Source organism: Drosophila eugracilis, unplaced genomic scaffold (assembly GCF_018153835.1).
Source record: "Drosophila eugracilis isolate 14026-0451.02 unplaced genomic scaffold, ASM1815383v1 contig_1497, whole genome shotgun sequence".
Taxonomy (NCBI): Eukaryota; Metazoa; Arthropoda; class Insecta; order Diptera; family Drosophilidae; genus Drosophila; species Drosophila eugracilis.
The window spans coordinates 297,967-320,855 of record NW_024572310.1 but is presented as its reverse complement, the minus strand read 5'-3'; the positions used below and the strand labels follow the sequence as shown (position 1 = coordinate 320,855).

Below are 22,889 nucleotides of genomic sequence, written 5' to 3'. Positions count from 1 at the left end.
GTTAATTGAGAAAAATCATTAATGTCACATTTAATTGCCCATAAGCCGCATTTTACTACTACTTGGGTATTACTTGGGCAATACAATACTTCCGTCCCTATTTGTATGAGCATAAATTTAAGATGGTTACTGACCATAAACCCTTATTGGGACTGAAAAACTTTAAAGGACAAACGCGAAACTAATTAGATGGAGAGACATATTGAGCGAGCATGACTACGAACTAGCACATGAGAAGGGCTCACAAAATGTTGTAGCGGATGCACTAAGCTGGTAGAACCGAATTTATGCACAATCCATGAAACAAAAACCCCACACAATGCGTTCAACCTTCAGACCATATTTAAAACGGATAACAAATCCTTTTGTTCACTGAGCATCCCTTATCAAAATAAAATTCGTAGGCAGATAACAGAACCCTTTTTCACCCTAGATAACGTAACCAACGCCCTAAAAGTAAACAAAACTGATACTATTAAATTAAGTCAGGAATTTTACCGTAAATATTTTACGGACAAAAAACTTTACAAGATCTGCAGAAGTTTGATTATCCTTAAATAACCATAGAACGAAGAACCAAATGTAGAAATAATAAAATCTCTTCACATTTACAATAACCATAGGGGAACGAATGAAATTAAGCAACACCAAATGAGAAATCTACTACAACCACAGGAACCCCCATTCACACTACCCCTAATACCTGACGGACCACTAGACATATTACACACTGTCATCTATACTATTAACGGCAACTACAACCTGACGGTCATAGACAAATTCTGTAGATGCACTCAGGCTTACCCACTGTTGAGTAGGAATTCAGTCAACGTAACGAAGGCCTTTAAAATATTTCTTTGCCAATTCGGTGTACCCAAGAAACTGTTTCTCGATCAGGGAGATGAATTCTGCGGGGTTGTATTCTTGGATTTCCTTTTCCAATATAATATAGAATTACATGTCACATCGTTCCAACAGTCAAGTAGCAATGCTACAGTCGAGAGACTGCACTCCACACTAACGGAGATTTATAGAATAGTATTGGACAAAAGGAAGGAACTAAAACTAGAGCAGGACCATGACGAAATACTTACAGAGACCATCATTACATACAAAAATTTTATCGATTCCAGTACTAACCTTATACCGTTTGAACTCTTCAGCGGGCGAACCCACATTTTTGACGAAACCATCAAGTTCAACAATGACCATGATTATTTGAGTAAGTAAGATGAATTTCAAAGTGTTCTCTACCCTTACATAAAGAAACGAAGAAACCACACACAGACGCACAGAACATCTAAACGAATGTAGGGCAGGTTCCCCCGCGTTAGTACAATTCGGTAGTACAAAATAACTCCGCGGTTTTCAAAACATAAAGTTTCACTAGATAACGAAGTAACGTTCGCATTATCGCCCTCTAGTAGCAGAGTAAAAAGGGGACTGATTAATCGCTTAGGTGGACCAGTAAAGGTGGTGTCCTGCAACATCGATGCCAATGAAGAAGCTACATTCAACATGGATTTGACCAAATTAATGAAAGCAAAGGAGGTAAACAAAGATTTTTAAAGAAAAACATTACTTAAATTAACAGAAATTGCGAGTCACATTAACAAGGAACAAGAAATTATAAGTCAGTTTACAAACTCTTACCAGAACAGGATTTTTAAAGAACTAGATTCAGAACGAAAATGGTTGCGACAATTCAGATAATAGCAAGATTAAATTTTAATATAGAACTACTATATAACCATCTAAGTAATATCGCAGAAAGCTTACTGTTTACGAAGCTTAATCTCAGACCAAAATACATATTGGATTCTGGATTAGAAATCAAGGAAATTAGGCAAACTTTTACATATAAAAACGTGGAAATTCAGTTAGAACATGAAATGTAACAAAACATTGAAACCCCCATTTTATCAGAAATAAGTACGACATTTACAATTAATTCCATTACCAGAGAGAAATTAAGATTTTAAAAAGACCAACAAACATGTATGTGAGACACCGGCCCTACCCAACAACCTGGATTGCCTCAGCAAGCTACTCAACAGCAAGCAAGCAACATGCATCACCACAGAAGGTGCACAGATACCCCAGATCCCAGTTCTTATTATTTTTTTATTTACTTTTGGCTAGTATACATAAAAATATTAAAAATATAATAACTAATTATAGAGAGGAGTAACTAGCTACTAAGGCCATCGACTCGATAATTAATATAACAATTTGTGTCAGTGAAGGTTTATGGCTTAATAAGAGTTAAAGCATGTTGTGCTGTTTAAATTAGGTGTATGATTTTACTTTTCGTTGAGAAAGATATTATTAGGTTTAATTTAGTAGTTGTAAAGGTAGTTAATATGTTTGAGGGCGGTGTAAGCCCGAAAAGGTTGGTCCTAAGTGTATGATAGTGTCTGCATGAATCTAGTATATGTTTGAATGATAGTTCATCCCCACAGTTAGGACAGTTTTGCCGTCTCTAGCCGTTTAGTATGTGCTTGTGTGTGAGTTTTTTGTGTCCAGTTTTTAATCGAGTGATAATGGCGCATTCCCTTCTGTCTCACGACGCAGGGTATTTGGTTGCCTTTATTTCGGGGTTAGATTATTTTTACCAGTGGATGAATGACGACCAGTCTTCCAATTCGATCTCGAGCAGTATGTGCTTGATATTTTTCCCGATGTCCTGCTGTACTCCAAGTATAATTTATGGCATGGAGCCCATCCGGCTAACTTTGCTGCTTTATCGACTAACTCGTTTCCAGATATTCCTATATGCACTGGGACCCATAGTAGCTTAATTTTTGCACTATTTTGTATGCAGAGGTGACGAATTTCACATAGGAGGTTGCTGTTATTGTAGAAGTTTTGGAATCCTTGCAGGATGGAAAGACTGTCACTGCAGATAATATATATTCCTTTTATTTCGAGGACAAATTTGATTGCTTTAATAATGGCTACTGCTTCTGCCGAGAAGCGGTGAGGTAGCAGGCCCCACGAAATAATTATTCCGCGTTCGTCTACCACTGCGAAAGAGGTTTTGGCTTCCGCCGCATAAAACCATTTCCGATCAGAGTAGTTGTCGGTAACTTCTTGGAATAGCTGCTTAAACGTTGTGACTGGTGTCCTAGATTTTTGCAAAACATGGAGTGAAGTGTCAATGGACGAGGAGCGTAATTTCCATGGGGAAGACGGGATGACTTATCTTATTTAGGTTAGATGGCGCACACCATCCTTAGATAGGGAGGCCATGCTCGATTTTGGACAGCATCAGGGCTCTCGTCGCTTGTGTAAGTGTTGTGGGTAAATAAATGAGCGCTTAGTTGTAGAGAATTTTATAATGTTAAGCCTATTGATAAGTTTTTCCATAAGTTCTATACAAAGTTGTTTGAATTTGAGTCGTTTATCGAAAGTCGGGCCGAGAATTTTAAGAAATGCTATAAGTTCTATGTCTATGTTATTAAAAAATAATGATGGATATGTACAGTGTTGTTTGTTGCAAATATGAAAGAGTTTACATTTATTTAAGAGTAGCAAGGGTAGCACCGTAAGTGTTTCCTCATATTTGGATTTCATATATTTTTAAATATCTGTGAACCTATTGTTGAGTGAATTGGTATTCTTACATTTGCTAAAAATAATGGCATAATCTGCATAGATTGAAAGGTTCATATGCGTATTACTTAAAATTATGTTATTTAAGGGTTGGAAGTCAATCATGATCAACAACACAGAGAGAGCGATTCTTGTGGGATGCCGTTGTGCAGAGTATAGAACTTAGGTAGAGTGTTGTTTACTCTTACTCGGATTGAACGGTTGATCATGAAAGCCTTCGATAAATTGAAGGCCTTTTGATCTACCCCCCACGTGAAAAGTTGATCCAGTACTGAAATCATTTGCCAGAATGGTATCATGATTTTTGGTGGAAAGGGCATCAGATGCATAATGGTGGAGATGCAGAAGACAATCAAGAACGCTATGCTGTTGTTTAAACGCTGTTTGGTGGGGGCTGATAAGTTTATGTTTCAAGAGTCATGCTTAAGCAGGGAAGGTGGGAAATGGGTCTAAAGGAAGATATTTCGTGGGTTGGTTTATTAGGTTTTAAAATTGGGATTATAATGGCGGATTTCCAGACGTGGGGTAGGAGCCATTACCAAGCATTTCATTGTACATTTCCAATAGGCGGTACTTAGCTTCGGAGGGCAACTGTTTAAGCATTGGGTATGAAATCCGGTCTATACCGGGAGTTTTACCTTTCGCGTAATGAAGGGCATATTCAAGCTCACTACGGGTAAAATTAGAGTCGAGACCAGTAGCAGATGCGGACAAATTTGTTACTGTGTAATCTTGCGAGAGAATTTTTTCTTTGCGGGTCTTGTATTGATGGGAGAAGTTGTCGTTCCTGGAATAGCCAGACCAAAAGTTCCCAAAAGCGTCGCAAATGTCTGTGGAGTGATGCAGTTTTTTATCTTTATATTTAATTGTCCTGGGGCTATATGAGGAGATACCAATTAGGCGATTTAGATCGGACCATGTCTTCTTAGTAGAAGATAAAGGGCTAATATTTGATGTGAATTTTAGATTTGTATTTAAATAGGGCATTGGATTTCCTATTAGAGATCAAAGCAGCAGTGCTCCTAGTTTGTTTTTAAGTATGCCAAAGGGATTGCTTTTGGTTCCTTACATCTTGAAGCGTTTGACCCCACCAAGGAACAATTCGCTGATATGGACAGGGTTTGGTTTGCGGGATTGCTTCATTAGCTGCTGCTTTAATTCCTTTTATGTTTCTGGCTGCAATCAGATTTGGGTTGTCGTTAAACGAAAATCAAAGCTGACTTTGCATTCGGCGCGGTACAGATTCCAATTTGCCTTATCTAATTTGAATTTCGAAGGTGGTGGAAAGTTTTTGGGATTGGTTTCCAAATGTATGTGTGTAACTATAGGATAGTGATCACTTCCATAAAGAGAGAATTTTACGGAACACTTCCAGAAAGGGAAAAATGATGCGCATGCTAAAGTAAAGTCAATAGCCGTGAAGGAGTTGTGGGTAAAATGATGGGTAGCTGAGCCATCATTAAGAATAGTCACGATTGATTTGGTAATTACATCTTTTATTTGGTGCCCTCTTGAGTTGAAGTCACCTACCGAAACACTAACCTTGCAAACCCTGCCAACCAAGGAGATCTACATCGACAGAGGGACGACCTCTAGTAATCGCAATCTGTATTTTGGACACACTTACAGCTTGGACATGCAAAAGGAAAACGGTCATCTTGACAACTGCCGCCCCGGAACCTTTTGTAACCCAGGCTATACCTGCTCTATAGCCATCGTTCCGACTTGGGGAGGGAAGAGTTACGAGCTCCGCTCTATCATTAACCCCGCCTAAGCCCCCGAGTGCGTGATCATAATAAAACAATACAAACTAATGGCGTTGAGCAGCAGTTGCCGAGGAAAGCGGAATATTAACTCTTATCTGCTGGAGCAGCCAGGGGAGCCATAATGCTGACGAATCATTTTCTTAAACGTATACGTGACCGGCTGCATTTTTGGAGTTGTCGCAACATCAGTCGCAGCCGAAAATGCTGACCATGACATGTGTCTTCCAATCTATGTACTTAGAGTTAGGTCTCAGCCCTTAAAAGGGCAGATTTAAAAAAAAAAAATCAGTGTGATTTGGACGATTAAAAAGAGCAGTAGCTTTATTAATTATTGATATAATAACATAACTTATCGAAAAGAGAGACCATCGATTGTCGCCACTGGAAATACCACTATTGCTTTTAACTTTTTGAGCAACCGCTTTGGGCCAAGTAATCACCCGTACATCTTTTAAATTTTACATAGAATAACGAGGTAAAACTTTACTGATGACAATTTCAATTAAATTAAGCACTGAAGTCGGTGAACAATATGGACACCTGAAAGTGTATAGTCCAGTGATGCGACTGTCTTAGACCATTTTAAAATAACTATTTGTCTTTCAACAATTGTCTAGCTTGCTAGCGTATACTACTGCTGGATAATAACAGACAATGACGTCACTGTCCATGTGTGCCTTATATCTAATAAATGATAAATAAAAAGACTTTGGGTGAATTTAATATATATATTAAATATTAATCCACCTCGATTTGCCAAATAATAAAACACTCTAATAATAGCAAAGAGAATATAACAAAAGATTGGTAACAGGGAGAGAGATCTTTTTCTCTTTCCAAGATCCGTTTGGCTCTGTCCTCATCTCACTTACACAACACAATATTGTTTGTGTTTATGTATCATTGTGACTTTTGCATTTTCAATACGCCACCTCAAAATTCACACTGTTGCAGAATGTATGAGTAAAGATAAAATAGAATTAAACCTTATTTTCAGAAAAGTTTTTGCTTATTGTGTCTTCTCGTTCTTCGTTTTTATCTGTGTATTTGCTATCTAACAGTATTTGCTGCAAAGAATTGGGAAAACCCAGTAAAAATTTTATCAGTCAAAACATAAATTAACAAAAAAAAAAAAAGCCCATCCGGCTAACTTTGCTGCTTTATCGACTAACTCGTTTCCAGATATTCCTATATGCACTGGGACCCATAGTAGCTTAATTTTTGCACTATTTTGTATGCAGAGGTGACGAATTTCACATAGGAGGTTGCTGTTATTGTAGAAGTTTTGGAATCCTTGCAGGATGGAAAGACTGTCACTGCAGATAATATATATTCCTTTTATTTCGAGGACAAATTTGATTGCTTTAATAATGGCTACTGCTTCTGCCGAGAAGCGGTGAGGTAGCAGGCCCCACGAAATAATTATTCCGCGTTCGTCTACCACTGCGAAAGAGGTTTTGGCTTCCGCCGCATAAAACCATTTCCGATCAGAGTAGTTGTCGGTAACTTCTTGGAATAGCTGCTTAAACGTTGTGACTGGTGTCCTAGATTTTTGCAAAACATGGAGTGAAGTGTCAATGGACGAGGAGCGTAATTTCCATGGGGAAGACGGGATGACTTATCTTATTTAGGTTAGATGGCGCACACCATCCTTAGATAGGGGAGGCCATGCTCGATTTTGGACAGCATCAGGGCTCTCGTCGCTTGTGTAAGTGTTGTGGGTAAATAAATGAGCGCTTAGTTGTAGAGAATTTTATAATGTTAAGCCTATTGATAAGTTTTTCCATAAGTTCTATACAAAGTTGTTTGAATTTGAGTCGTTTATCGAAAGTCGGGCCGAGAATTTTAAGAAATGCTATAAGTTCTATGTCTATGTTATTAAAAAATAATGATGGATATGTACAGTGTTGTTTGTTGCAAATATGAAAGAGTTTACATTTATTTAAGAGTAGCAAGGGTAGCACCGTAAGTGTTTCCTCATATTTGGATTTCATATATTTTTAAATATCTGTGAACCTATTGTTGAGTGAATTGGTATTCTTACATTTGCTAAAAATAATGGCATAATCTGCATAGATTGAAAGGTTCATATGCGTATTACTTAAAATTATGTTATTTAAGGATTGGAAGTCAATCATGATCAACAACACAGAGAGAGCGATTCTTGTGGGATGCCGTTGTGCAGAGTATAGAACTTAGGTAGAGTGTTGTTTACTCTTACTCGGATTGAACGGTTGATCATGAAAGCCTTCGATAAATTGAAGGCCTTTTGATCTACCCCCCACGTGAAAAGTTGATCCAGTACTGAAATCATTTGCCAGAATGGTATCATGATTTTTGGTGGAAAGGGCATCAGATGCATAATGGTGGAGATGCAGAAGACAATCAAGAACGCTATGCTGTTGTTTAAACGCTGTTTGGTGGGGGCTGATAAGTTTATGTTTCAAGAGTCATGCTTAAGCAGGGAAGGTGGGAAATGGGTCTAAAGGAAGATATTTCGTGGGTTGGTTTATTAGGTTTTGAAATTGGGATTATAATGGCGGATTTCCAGACGTGGGGTAGGAGCCATTACCAAGCATTTCATTGTACATTTCCAATAGGCGGTACTTAGCTTCGGAGGGCAACTGTTTAAGCATTGGGTATGAAATCCGGTCTATACCGGGGAGTTTTACCTTTCGCGTAATGAAGGGCATATTCAAGCTCACTACGGGTAAAATTAGAGTCGAGACCAGTAGCAGATGCGGACAAATTTGTTACTGTGTAATCTTGCGAGAGAATTTTTTCTTTGCGGGTCTTGTATTGATGGGAGAAGTTGTCGTTCCTGGAATAGCCAGACCAAAAGTTCCCAAAAGCGTCGCAAATGTCTGTGGAGTGATGCAGTTTTTATCTTTATATTTAATTGTCCTGGGGCTATATGAGGAGATACCAATTAGGCGATTTAGATCGGACCATGTCTTCTTAGTAGAAGATAAAGGGCTCATATTTGATGTGAATTTTAGATTTGTATTTAAATAGGGCATTGGATTTCCTATTAGAGATCAAAGCAGCAGTGCTCCTAGTTTGTTTTTAAGTATGCCAAAGGGATTGCTTTTGGTTCCTTACATCTTGAAGCGTTTGACCCCACCAAGGAACAATTCGCTGATATGGACAGGGTTTGGTTTGCGGGATTGCTTCATTAGCTGCTGCTTTAATTCCTTTTATGTTTCTGGCTGCAATCAGATTTGGGTTGTCGTTAAACGAAAATCAAAGCTGACTTTGCATTCGGCGCGGTACAGATTCCAATTTGCCTTATCTAATTTGAATTTCGAAGGTGGTGGAAAGTTTTTAAGATTGGTTTCCAAATGTATGTGTGTAACTATAGGATAGTGATCACTTCCATAAAGAGAGAATTTTACGGAACACTTCCAGAAAGGGAAAAATGATGCGCATGCTAAAGTAAAGTCAATAGCCGGAGTTGTGGGTAAAATGATGGGTAGCTGAGCCATCATTAAGAATAGTCACGATTGATTTGGTAATTACATCTTTTATTTGGTGCCCTCTTGAGTTGAAGTCACCTACCGAAACACTAACCTTGCAAACCCTGCCAACCAAGGAGATCTACATCGACAGAGGGACGACCTCTAGTAATCGCAATCTGTATTTTGGACACACTTACAGCTTGGACATGCAAAAGGAAAACGGTCATCTTGACAACTGCCGCCCCGGAACCTTTTGTAACCCAGGCTATACCTGCTCTATAGCCATCGTTCCGACTTGGGGAGGGAAGAGTTACGAGCTCCGCTCTATCATTAACCCCGCCTAAGCCCCCGAGTGCGTGATCATAATAAAACAATACAAACTAATGGCGTTGAGCAGCAGTTGCCGAGGAAAGCGGAATATTAACTCTTATCTGCTGGAGCAGCCAGGGGAGCCATAATGCTGACGAATCATTTTCTTAAACGTATACGTGACCGGCTGCATTTTTGGAGTTGTCGCAACATCAGTCGCAGCCGAAAATGCTGACCATGACATGTGTCTTCCAATCTATGTACTTAGAGTTAGGTCTCAGCCTTAAAAGGGCAGATTTAAAAATAAAAAATCAGTGTGATTTGGACGATTAAAAAGAGCAGTAGCTTTATTAATTATTGATATAATAACATAACTTATCGAAAAGAGAGACCATCGATTGTCGCCACTGGAAATACCACTATTGCTTTTAACTTTTTGAGCAACCGCTTTGGGCCAAGTAATCACCCGTACATCTTTTAAATTTTACATAGAATAACGAGGTAAAACTTTACTGATGACAATTTCAATTAAATTAAGCACTGAAGTCGGTGAACAATATGGACACCTGAAAGTGTATAGTCCAGTGATGCGACTGTCTTAGACCATTTTAAAATAACTATTTGTCTTTCAACAATTGTCTAGCTTGCTAGCGTATACTACTGCTGGATAATAACAGACAATGACGTCACTGTCCATGTGTGCCTTATATCTAATAAATGATAAATAAAAAAGACTTTGGGTGAATTTAATATATATATTAAATATTAATCCACCTCGATTTGCCAAATAATAAAACACTCTAATAATAGCAAAGAGAATATAACAAAAGATTGGTAACAGGGAGAGAGATCTTTTCTCTTTCCAAGATCCGTTTGGCTCTGTCCTCATCTCACTTACACAACACAATATTGTTTGTGTTTATGTATCATTGTGACTTTTGCATTTTCAATACGCCACCTCAAAATTCACACTGTTGCAGAATGTATGAGTAAAGATAAAATAGAATTAAACCTTATTTTCAGAAAAGTTTTTGCTTATTGTGTCTTCTCGTTCTTCGTTTTTATCTGTGTATTTGCTATCTAACAGTATTTGCTGCAAAGAATTGGGAAAACCCAGTAAAAATTTTATCAGTCAAAACATAAATTAACAAAATTCTCTTATGTAAATATAGTTATAGTTAGGCTAGTGATTATTTTGATTTGATTATGGATATATAATATAACCATAAGTATAATACAGTGATGGAAAAAATAATAGAAACGATTTTTCACTTTGGGTTTGAATACGTATTTTTAATAAGGAACGTGGTGATGAGTGGATATTTTTATTTTTTTTTTATTTATATACATCTATCTTACATACTAAAAAACAAAAATGCATTTAACTTTATTCATTTAGCTAAAAAAATGTATTTAAGTCAAATTTTATGTTTTTGACTTGGAAATAAAAATAGAAACGAACTGACTTATCGTCATCCAAATTGACTAGCTTAGCAAAATTAATGAAATGTTTTCAGGTTTAATATTTTGTTGCATTACCATGATATTTCAAAATCTCCGGCACACCTACGAGGCATAGACTCCACAGGATTGGAGCATATTGCTGGCTTAATGGAGTATCACTCCTCCTGGACTTTCTCCACAAATGCTCCTTATTTTTTGGCCTAAAACCACTTAAACGTTTTTTAAGAATGCCCCTCAAATGCTCAACAGGGTTTAAGTCGGGTGACTAGGCTGACCAATCCATAACACCGACTTTATTGTCCAGGATCCCCTTTTTAGCAAGCTACGATGTGTCTTTTGGATCGTTATCCTTAATAATATCCCACTTCAAAGGCATTTCATCTTCGGCATATGTTAACATAACATCCATCATTATGTTTAAATTGTCTGTAGCACAGATATTGTCCTGTATCCAATATAGTGGACCAACACCTGAAGCAGAGAAACATCCCCATAGCATTATATTGCCACCTCCATGTTTGATCGTCCTTTTGGTGTATTTGGGATCGAATGCTGTGTTTTTTGGGCATCTAACATAGAGTCTACCATCACATACAAACAAATTAATCTTTGTCTCATCGGACCAAAGGACATTTTTCCAGTTCTGGAGGGTCTCTTGGTTTTTGGTGGCAATATAATGTATATACCAAGAGATCCAGCTTGTCTTGGTTCCTTGAAATAACAAAAAACAAGGGGAAACGCTATAGTCGAGTGCCGCGACTATAAGATTCCCGTTACTGTTTTACATAATTTTAATTAATTAACAAAATTCACAAGGCGCCACCTATTGTCGGAGAAAGCATGTTGAGTAATTGATAGTGACGTCACAAACCATGTGAGGCCTTATAGCCTAAATTTCTTCATAAGTAGCGAAATAATGTTCCGATTTAAAAACTCTTTGGTAAATCAATAGATATTAAAAGAAAAGATAATACAAGGTCAAACGAGGCATTCATAATAATATTATAGACGCCACGGTTTTTCGCGGTTTGTGAGCGTTAGAATGGGCGTGGCCGGATGAAACCTCGTGGCAAGTTGCAGTGGCATCTCTTAAACCTAACTTTCTAGCTCTTATAGTTGGGCGTAGCTTGATCGGAAAAAACAATTTGCATTGGGAGAATCATAAAAACCTACATGCTCAATCCGAACTTTCTATCACTTATAGTTACCGAGATATCAGCTTTTCTAAAAAATGCGAAACCGTCTTTTGAGTTTGGTAGGCGTATGGGTGGGTGTGACCGGATAATAGTACCACTATAAGATGCGCTGGCATCTAAAGATTATATAATACATACTGAATTTCAACTTTCCAGCTCTAATAGTTCCTGATATTTCAGTGATATTAGTTTTTCGTGATTTATGGGCATTATAGTGGGCGAGGCAAGATGTTGTAACAAACTTTCGCTGCGTAGGGACCTCAAGAATCTTTATGGTTAATCTCATTTTTGTATATCTTATAGTTCCTGAGATCTCAGCGTTTATACGGACATACGGACGGACAGACGGACATAGCTCAGTCGACTTCGCTATTGATCCTGATCAAGAATTTATATACTTTATAGGGTCTGAAACGCTTCCTTCTACCTGTTACATTCTTTTCAGAGAATCTAGTATACCCTTTTACTCTACGAGTAACGGGTGTAAAACTAAGTACCCCTCAATCACCATTACAATGGTATCAGGGCACATGTGGGATTTAGTTTGTTCAATCTTTAAGTCGCATTTGAGATGACCAAAAGATAGGCAAAGCAATGCTATAACTCGAACTGGACCGCAAGCCTGTCGCTGCAGAAGGATTATATTCTCAATGTGATGCACCAAAAGCGGGGGCTTTTTCTATATAATCCAAACGTCTGTGTATACTTCCTCCTTTTTTCTAAAATTCTTACATTTTTTTCTAAAACGCCTATTCAAACTGAGTTTTCAAATTTAAAAGAAAATACACTAAAATAAGTTCAGTAAATTTATTTTCTTTAAAAAATCAGAAATGGGTCTCATTTTAAAGTTCACTCCACTTCTGCCCAAACCTTTTATATTATTTATAAACATAAGTTAAATATTTGGGTTTAATAATTGCTATATGATTATTTTGACTTTTTCCGTATATTTTTAGCCAACATTTTTACGAAAGTAGTGTTTAGTTATTATTCGTATAAGGCTGATATACATGTTGTCAATAGCAACGAATCCATAACCATATCAAAAGGAAACGCAACAGTTCTAATTTACTCTTCCATTAAGATGGAGGAACTTCAAAGAATTGGGCTGTTTATAGATGATATTTACGGACTACGAGTTGAAAACCCCAGCTTTACTGATAATAGAATAAAGTATAAGAATAAGTGCGAACAGTATTCTAAATATGTAAACAGTTTTAAGAAGTTTGCCTCGGATTTTTATAACATATCTGATTTGCTTGGAAAAGATGTCGATATAGAAAAACTACGAGCTATTGGGACATACAATCGATTTAAAAACATACACAATCAGCACCAGAGTAAGGAAGTTTATCAGTCAGAGATATTTGAGCGAGTTGCGAGACTAGAACTTTTAAAGAGTGAGCTGCAGTATTTACAGCAAATCGTTACTGAACAACATGAAATAATAAACAATTTTATCGTAAGTCCATATTAAACGATTTACAGATCACTTATGTAGTTTTATTTATTTATTATCAGCTTCTACGGAATTACAATTGACCTCTATCCATTTGTATACTTTAATATCTTTTAAATGGTTTATTTTTAATTACAATAACCGATGATTGATGGCTTCCTTTTTTATGAAGCGCTTTATCTTCTAGCTTTTCTATTTCTTTGAATCCACTTTGAAGGGCAATTTGCTTTTCAATAAAGTTTATATTCGTAACGTGTGATTAATTATAGAAACAATGTTGACCTGTTTTCCTTATTTTAAAGTTTTTTGATTTTCTATTCCTCCAGTTTCTATTGCAGTGAGCCATCGATCGTTGTCACTGGAAGTACCACTATTGCTCTTAACTTTTTGAGCAACCGTGTTGGGCCAAGTAATCACCCGTACATCTTTTAAATTTTACATAGAATAACGACGTAAAACTTTACTGATGACAATTTCAATTAAATTAAGCACCGAAGTCGGTGAACAATATGGACACCTGAAAGTGTATAGTCCAGTGATGCGACTGTCTTAGACCATTTTAAAATAACTATTTGTCTTTCAACAATTGTCTAGCTTGCTAGCGTATACTACTGCTGGATAATAACAGACAATGACGTGACTGTCCATGTGTGCCTTATATCTAATAAATGATAAATAAAAAGACTTTGGGTGAATTTAATTTTTTTTTTGCAATAATACATTTATTTTCTAAGCGGTTAAGTTAAAACATTAATATGTTGCTTATTGTACTGCTGTGTAGCTTCCCTAAACAAGTCACAGTTTTATATAGTTTGTTCCCATCAAAGCGCATTCAATAACTTCCTGATTGTGTTTAAAAAAGGAATTAGGATTGTGGCACCTAACCATAAAATTTAGTGGGATGTCAGCCAAAAAAGGCCTTGGGTTGTATAAAACCTGTTAATCGAAGAGCTATCTCAAATAAATACATACATATACACTTTAAAAATTAAATTCTAATCAATGCCGATTTCGTTGTGAGGAATGCCAATTGCCTAGCGAAAATATCATACAAATGGGGCAGGGGAGAGTTCGCTTAAAACTGTTTTAAAATTTAACATGTTTTCAGTGTTTTCGAATACTCATATAACTAAATGCACAAGTTCTATACGGGTGGGTAATATATACATATATATATCTAGTTTATCGCTTCATTCGATTCGATTATTGTGGTATTGAAGATGGCCCGGCAAATCTCCACCACGGAGTTGGACAATCTTCCGTAGCACTTGGGCTTCTTTTTCCAGGCGATGAAAGCGTAGTAGAACGGAATGCCTGCCAAAGTGATGGCTATACCAATCAAGAGATTACCTGGCTCCTCCATATTGGGGAGCAGTACCAACGTCACGCAGCTCACCATAAAGATAATGGGCAGTGCAAGGTTGACTTTAATCGGGCGTGGTAATTCGGGCCTCTTATGCCGAAGCCACAACATTCCGGCTATGCTGGCCACTACTGAAAGCCAGAGTACTGAGCTGAAATAGTTGATCAACTGGTAGACATTATCCGTAAGCAGCATGAGCAGCGACATCAGACATGTAAAAATTAGGGAGGGAATGGGAGTCTGTTGCTTGACATGGAACAGCTGGAAAAACTTTGGTAAATGCCCCTCTTGAGCTCCAGTTGCAAATAGTCGGGCGGAGGTAAAGAGTACTCCGTTCACGCCTCCAAAGGTGCTCAAGACCACGAAAATGGGTACCATAAAAGCCAGAGGTCCAAACACTCGGTTACCAAAGGTCACCGACACGGCCAACGAGCTGAGCATCTCCGGTTTGTTGACCACTGCGAAATAGGCCAAATTGACCAGAACATAGATGCCCGTGACCAGGGGCATGGCTATCCAAATGGCACGCGGAAGATTCTTGTATGGATCCTGCAGCTCCTCCGTTACAAAGTTCAAGTAGTTCCACCCGCCAAAGGCAAACAGACCAGAGTAGAAGGCATAGCCAATGTTGCGGGCACTGTAAATACCCTCCCAGGGATTGCTAAAGTTTTCCAACTTGCCCGTGGCCATGTAGTAAAGTCCGGCAAGAATAATCATGATAAGGGCCAGGAGCTTGCCCACTGTGAACACATCCTGAACCTTCATAGAAACCTTCACCGACAGGCAGTTGATGGCCGTGAGCAGAGTTAGACAAATGGCAGCTAGCAGTTTCACTGCATTCTGTGGAGGATCGCAATCCGGGAAGAATGGTTTGGCAGCGTAATGGGCAAAAGTTAAAGCCACTATGGTCTGCGTGGTTGGCCGGATGATAAGCAGAGCTATCCAACGCCTCAGAAAGCCCACTAGGGGTCCAAAGGATACCAGCAGATAGGCATAATCCCCTCCAGATCTGGTAATGCTCGTTCCCAGTTCGGCGTAGCAAAGAGCTCCGATTGTTGAAAGAATTCCACAAGTCAACCAATCAAAAGGGAGCTTCCCACGGATTCGGTGTATATGAAGACTCCAGTGGGTGCGATGAAGATGCCCGATCCAATGATGGTTCCCACTATAATGGCCACTCCATTGATGAGTGTCAGTTTCCGTTTCAGGACAATCTTCTCCTCTCCCTCGCTGGGATTCCCGGACGGTGTATGTCCATTTGTGGGCTCAACTAGACTGGTTGTGACTCCATTGGCATATCTGTCCGTCATGATTAAGTGCTGGAATCTGGTTCTCCTCTAATGATGAATACCTGTCATTGCCACTCGAACGCGACCCAACAAAACTCCGACTACGTCGATTGAAGAGAAAACTGGTAATGAAACCGAAAAACCGAGAGCCAGAGCACCGAGACCGGCATTTCCATACAAAATGAAAAAAAAATATATATATATTAAATATTAATCCACCTCGATTTGCCAAATAATAAAACACTCTAATAATAGCAAAGAGAATATAACAAAAGATTGGTAACAGGGAGAGAGATCTTTTTCTCTTTCCAAGATCCGTTTGGCTCTGTCCTCATCTCACTTACACAACACAATATTGTTTGTGTTTATGTATCATTGTGACTTTTGCATTTTCAATACGCCACCTCAAAATTCACACTGTTGCAGAATGTATGAGTAAAGATAAAATAGAATTAAACCTTATTTTCAGAAAAGTTTTTGCTTATTGTGTCTTCTCGTTCTTCGTTTTTATCTGTGTATTTGCTATCTAACAGTATTTGCTGCAAAGAATTGGGAAAACCCAGTAAAAATTTTATCAGTCAAAACATAAATTAACAAAATTCTCTTATGTAAATATAGTTATAGTTAGGCTAGTGATTATTTTGATTTGATTATGGATATATAATATAACCATAAGTATAATACAGTGATGGAAAAAATAATAGAAACGATTTTTCACTTTGGGTTTGAATACGTATTTTTAATAAGGAACGTGGTGATGAGTGGATATTTTTATTTTTTTTTTTTATTTATATACATCTATCTTACATACTAAAAAACAAAAATGCATTTAACTTTATTCATTTAGCTTTGTTTTTGACTTGGAAATAAAAATAGAAACGAACTGACTTATCGTCATCCAAATTGACTAGCTTAGCAAAATTAATGAAATGTTTTCAGGTTTAATATTTTGTTGCATTACCATGATATTTCTAAAACTCCAGCACACCTACGAGGCATAGACTCCACAGGATTGGAGCATATTGCTGGCTTAATGGAGTATCACTCCTCCTGGACTTTCTCCACAAATGCTCCTTATTTTTTGGCCTAAAACCACTTAAACGTTTTTTAAGAATGCCCCTCAAATGCTCAACAGGGTTTAAGTCGGGTGACTAAGCTGACCAATCCATAACACCGACTTTATTGTCCAGGATCCCCTTTTTAGCAAGCTACGATGTGTCTTTTGGATCGTTATCCTTAATAATATCCCACTTCAAAGGCATTTCATCTTCGGCATATGTTAACATAACATCCATCATTATGTTTAAATTGTCTGTAGCACAGATATTGTCCTGTATCCAATATAGTGGACCAACACCTGAAGCAGAGAAACATCCCCATAGCATTATATTGCCACCTCCATGTTTGATCGTCCTTTTGGTGTATTTGGGATCGAATGCTGTGTTTTTTGGGCATCTAACATAAAATCTACCATCACATACAAACAAATCAATCTTTGTCTCATCGGACCAAAGGACATTTTTCCAGTTCTGGAGGGTCCCTTGGTTTTTGGTGGCAATATAATGTATATACCAAGAGATCCAGCTTGTCTTGGTTCCTTGAAATAACAAAAAACAAGAGGAAACGCTATAGTCGAGTGCCGCGACTATAAGATTCCCGTTACTGTTTTACATAATTTTAATTAATTAACAAAATTCACAAGGCGCCACCTATTGTCGGAGAAAGCATGTTGAGTAATTGATAGTGACGTCACAAACCATGTGAGGCCTTATAGCCTAAATTTCTTCATAAGTAGCGAAATAATGTTCCGATTTAAAAACTCTTTGGTAAATCAATAGATATTAAAAGAAAAAGATAATACAAGGTCAAACGAGGCATTCATAATAATATTATAGACGCCACGGTTTTTCGCGGTTTGTGAGCGTTAGAATGGGCGTGGCCGGATGAAACCTCGTGGCAAGTTGCAGTGGCATCTCTTAAACCTAACTTTCTAGCTCTTATAGTTGGGCGTAGCTTGATCGGAAAAAACAATTTGCATTGGGAGAATCATAAAAACCTACATGCTCAATCCGAACTTTCTATCACTTATAGTTACCGAGATATCAGCTTTTCTAAAAAATGCGAAACCGTCTTTTGAGTTTGGTAGGCGTATGGGTGGGTGTGACCGGATAATAGTACCACTATAAGATGCGCTGGCATCTAAAGATTATATAATACATACTGAATTTCAACTTTCCAGCTCTAATAGTTCCTGATATTTCAGTGATATTAGTTTTCGTGATTTATGGGCATTATAGTGGGCGAGGCAAGATGTTGTAACAAACTTTCGCTGCGTAGGGACCTCAAGAATCTTTATGGTTAATCTCATTTTTGTATATCTTATAGTTCCTGAGATCTCAGCGTTTATACGGACATACGGACGGACAGACGGACATAGCTCAGTCGACTTCGCTATTGATCCTGATCAAGAATTTATATACTTTATAGGGTCTGAAACGCTTCCTTCTACCTGTTACATTCTTTTCAGAGAATCTAGTATACCCTTTTACTCTACGAGTAACGGGTGTAAAACTAAGTACCCCTCCAATCACCATTACAATGGTATCAGGGCACATGTGGGATTTAGTTTGTTCAATCTTTAAGTCGCATTTGAGATGACCAAAAGATAGGCAAAGCAATGCTATAACTCGAACTGGACCGCAAGCCTGTCGCTGCAGAAGGATTATATTCTCAATGTGATGCACCAAAAAGCGGGGGCTTTTTCTATATAATCCAAACGTCTGTGTATACTTCCTCCTTTTTTCTAAAATTCTTACATTTTTTTCTAAAACGCCTATTCAAACTGAGTTTTCAAATTTAAAAGAAAATACACTAAAATAAGTTCAGTAAATTTATTTTCTTTAAAAATCAGAAATGGGTCTCATTTTAAAGTTCACTCCACTTCTGCCCAAACCTTTTATATTATTTATAAACATAAGTTAAATATTTGGGTTTAATAATTGCTATATGATTATTTTGACTTTTTCCGTATATTTTTAGCCAACATTTTTACGAAAGTAGTGTTTAGTTATTATTCGTATAAGGCTGATATACATGTTGTCAATAGCAACGAATCCATAACCATATCAAAAGGAAACGCAACAGTTCTAATTTACTCTTCCATTAAGATGGAGGAACTTCAAAGAATTGGGCTGTTTATAGATGATATTTACGGACTACGAGTTGAAAACCCCAGCTTTACTGATAATAGAATAAAGTATAAGAATAAGTGCGAACAGTATTCTAAATATGTAAACAGTTTTAAGAAGTTTGCCTCGGATTTTTATAACATATCTGATTTGCTTGGAAAAGATGTCGATATAGAAAAACTACGAGCTATTGGGACATACAATCGATTTAAAAACATAAACAATCAGCACCAGAGTAAGGAAGTTTATCAGTCAGAGATATTTGAGCGAGTTGCGAGACTAGAACTTTTAAAGAGTGAGCTGCAGTATTTACAGCAAATCGTTACTGAACAACATGACATAATAAACAACTTTATCGTAAGTCCATATTAAACGATTTACAGATCACTTATGTAGTTTTATTTATTTATTATCAGCTTCAACGGAATTACAATTGACCTCTATCCTTTTTGTATACTTTAATATCTTTTAAATGGTTTATTTTTAATTACAAAGACCGATGATTGATGGCTTCTTTTTTTATGAAGCGCTTTATCTTCTAGCTTTTCTATTTCTTTGAAACCACTTTGAAGGGCAATTTGCTTTTCAATAAAGTTTATATTCGTAACGTGTGATTAATTATAGAAACAATGTTGACCTTCTTTCCTTATTTTAAAATTTTTTGATTTTCTATTCCACCAGTTTCTATTGCAGTGAGCCATCGATCTTTAATCGAGCTTTTAATTTATAGAGCACTAGCTTTGGGCCAAGTAATCACCCGTACATCTTTTGAATTTGACATAGAATAACGAGGTGAATAGTGTCTATTCTACTTCTTAGATATAATAAAAGTTAATATAATATTTAAGTAAAATAAATGTTGTTCCTGCGAGGTTCAGTTAATATTTTTTATAGTTTTTGAATTATTGTAAATGAAATTGATAAAAGGAATTTTGCATGCTTGTAAAATACGGCATTTTGAGAGAAAAAAGAAGGTGAAGCGAAAACTTTGCTGATGACGATTTCAAGTAAATTAAGCGCCGAAGTCGGTGAACAATGTGGACACCCGAAAGTGCTTGTTTACTACAGAAATAAGAAGAAACGCTATAGTCGAGTGATGTGACTGTCTTAAACCATTTTAATAACGGACAATGACGTCACTGTCCACGTGTGCCTTATATGAATAAATTTTAATGAAAAAGACTTTTGGTTGAGTTTAATATTTATCGTGAATATTAATCCCCCTCGATTTGGCAAATAATAAAACTCCTTAATTATACCTTTAATTTACAACCGCACACTCTCGTCTGCATGTAAGTGAGTTAATAAATAGAATACATAACAAAAGATTCGTAACAGGGAGAGAAAACTAAGAGAGAAACCCTTTTCTCTTTCCAAGATCCGTTTGGCTTTGTCACCATCTCACACAACACAATATTGTTTGTGTTTGTTCATTTATATAATATAGTGATAGTTAGGCTAGTGATTATTTTGGTTTGATTATATATGTATTATGTGTATATACCAAAATATCCAGTTTGTCTTGGTTCCTTGAAAAAATGAAATAAAACGGGAAGGACGCTATAATCGATACCCGATACTTTGTTTTACAGTTTCAAAATATTTATTTTGCCAGCGGAAGTTGACAAAGCGACAAAAATGCAAGCCGACGTTCGTCTTGTTTTTGCTGCCGAGTCCTGCTCATTATGGCTTTTTTGTTACAAAGCTTACGTTCTTACACGTTGCTTTATTTGTAACAAACGGTATTATCACTTATCTTAGTAATTAAAACCCTTTGTAATTGATCATTTCCAAAGCACATGATCTGATCGTCTTTCGGCAAAATAGCATTCGGCTATTTGTGGTGTATTTTTTAGTTTCGCAGCGGAGCGATATAAAAAAAAAGTCTGTCCGATATGAAACAGAAGATAGACAAACCAATGCTATAACTCTTGTTTAATCTTTGAATGTACTAGCTTGAAATTACAGATACGCAGCTAAAAAAATGAAATTATTAAATATTATTATCAAACTGGACTGGAATTGAGTTTTCAATTTAAATAAAAATCCACCAAAATAAGGTCAGCAAATATATTATCTGTAAAAATCAGAAATGGGTTTACGTTTAAAGCCCTTACTCTCCCATTAAAATGGAAAAACTTTAAAGAGTTGGGCTGTTTATAGATGATATCTACAGACTACAAGTTAGATACAACAGCTTTACTGTTGTAATTGTTAACAGTATTCTAAATATGTAAGCAGTTTTAAGAAGTTTGCATCGGATTTTTGGTACATATCTGATTTTCTTGGAAAAGATGTCGACACAGAAAAACAGAGCTTTCGGGACTTACAATCGGTTTAAAACCATAACGAATCAGCACCATAGTAAGGAAGTTTATCAGTCACAGGTATTTGAGCGAGTTGCGAGTCTAGAACTTTTAAAGATCGAGCTGCAGTATTTACAGCGAATCGTTACTGAACAACATGAAATAATAAACAATTTGATCGTAAGTCTATATTAAACCATTTACAAATCACTTAGTTTTATTTATTTATTATCAGGCTACAAGGAAATTACAATTGACCTGTATTCTTACTGTAAACTTTAATAGCTTTAAAATAGCTTGGTTTCAATGACAAAGACCGATGATTGATGGTTTCCTTTTTTATGAAGCACTTTATCTTCTAGTTTTTATATTTTTTGGAACCGCTTTGAAGGGTAATTTGCATTTCAATAAAGTTTATATTCGTAACGTGTGATTAATTATAGAAACAATGTTGACCTTCTTTCCTTATTTTAAAATTTTTTGATTTTCTATTCCTCCAGTTTCTATTGCAGTGAGCCATCGATCGTCGTCACTGGAAGTACCACTATTGCTTTTGACTTATTGAGCACCAGCTTTGGGCCAAGTAATCACCCGTACATCTTTTGAATATGACATAAAATAACGAGGTGAATAGTGTCTCTTCTACTTCGAAGATTAAATAAAAGTTAATATAATATTAATTAAAATAAATGTTTTTCCTGGGAGGTTCGGTTAACATTTTTTTTAGTTTTTGAATTATTGTAAATGAAATTGATAAAAGGAATTTCGCATGCTTGTAAAATACTTTTGAAAGACAAAAGAAGGCGAAGCCAAAACTTTGCTGATAACAATTTCAAGTAAATTAAGCGCCGAAGTCGGTGAACAATATGGACACCCGAAAGTGCTTGTTAGCGACAGAAATAAGAAAAAACGCTATAGTCGAGTGATGTAAAAAAAAAAAAAAAAAAAAAAAAAAAAAAAAAAAAATTTAAAAAATAAAATAAAAAAAATAAAATTAAAATTAAAAAAAGAAAAAAAAAAAATTATATAAAATAAAAAAAAAAATTTAAAAAAAAAGAAAAAAAAAAAAAAATAACCTCAAAAACTATCTTACAAGAACTAAAACCACAAAAAGTAAGCGAAGTAAAAAAAATAATGAAACGACAAAACCGCAACACTAACTCTGATAGCAGCAACCACTCTTGTTGAAGCCGGATTGATCATTATAACATTTGAAACACACAAACTCCCAGAAATATTGCGAATCGGGTACGAAACAGTGCGTGTACGAGAGTATTTCCCACTTCCTCTCCGATGCAGAAAATGCCTGCGCTTTGGTCACCCAGCACCAATATGCAAAAGCTCCGAAACCTGCATTAATTGCTCAGAAACAAAACACACAAACGACAATGAAACATGCAAAAACGAAAAAAAATGCCTAAACTGCAAAAACAGCCCAGAACTTGACCATCAGCACAGCCCAACCGTCCGCAAATG

At 36.6% G+C, this 22,889-nt stretch overlaps 2 protein-coding genes and 1 pseudogene across 5 annotated transcripts; 2 read left to right on the top strand and 1 right to left on the bottom strand.

The window, feature by feature from the left end:
- The first annotated feature begins 12,821 nt into the window (after positions 1–12,821).
- Positions 12,822–13,285, top strand: LOC121530419 (intraflagellar transport protein 20 homolog). Its single transcript, XM_041819494.1, has one exon. It carries the CDS (start codon positions 12,893–12,895, stop codon positions 13,283–13,285), a length of 393 nt encoding a protein of 130 aa, XP_041675428.1. The 5' UTR covers positions 12,822–12,892.
- A 1,115-nt stretch (positions 13,286–14,400) lies between these two features.
- Positions 14,401–16,029, bottom strand: LOC121530413 (annotated as a pseudogene).
- A 2,986-nt stretch (positions 16,030–19,015) lies between these two features.
- LOC108113481 (intraflagellar transport protein 20 homolog) lies at positions 19,016–22,087 on the top strand. Of its 4 annotated transcripts, none has more exons than XM_017224067.2 (2): positions 19,016–19,464; positions 21,926–22,087. In XM_017224067.2, exons 1-2 carry the CDS (start codon positions 19,087–19,089, stop codon positions 21,926–21,928), a joined length of 381 nt encoding a protein of 126 aa, XP_017079556.1. In that variant the 5' UTR covers positions 19,016–19,086; the 3' UTR covers positions 21,929–22,087. The 4 variants fall into 4 exon arrangements, with proteins under 4 accessions (XP_017079556.1, XP_017079554.1, XP_017079553.1 ...); XM_017224065.2 differs by having other exon boundaries at positions 21,914–22,087; XM_017224064.1 differs by lacking the exon at positions 21,926–22,087 and adding an exon at positions 21,402–21,645.
- Positions 22,088–22,889: the final 802 nt, after the last annotated feature.

Coding starts and splice junctions, on each gene's coding strand:
- LOC108113481 (XM_017224064.1), top strand. CDS start 19,087: ATGGAGGAACTTCAAAGAATTGGGCTGTTTATAGATGATATTTACGGA. Junction 19,465..21,401: donor ACATAATAAACAACTTTATC/GTAAGTCCATAT, acceptor TTCTTGGAAAAG/ATGTCGACACAGAAAAACAG.
- LOC121530419 (XM_041819494.1), top strand. CDS start 12,893: ATGGAGGAACTTCAAAGAATTGGGCTGTTTATAGATGATATTTACGGA.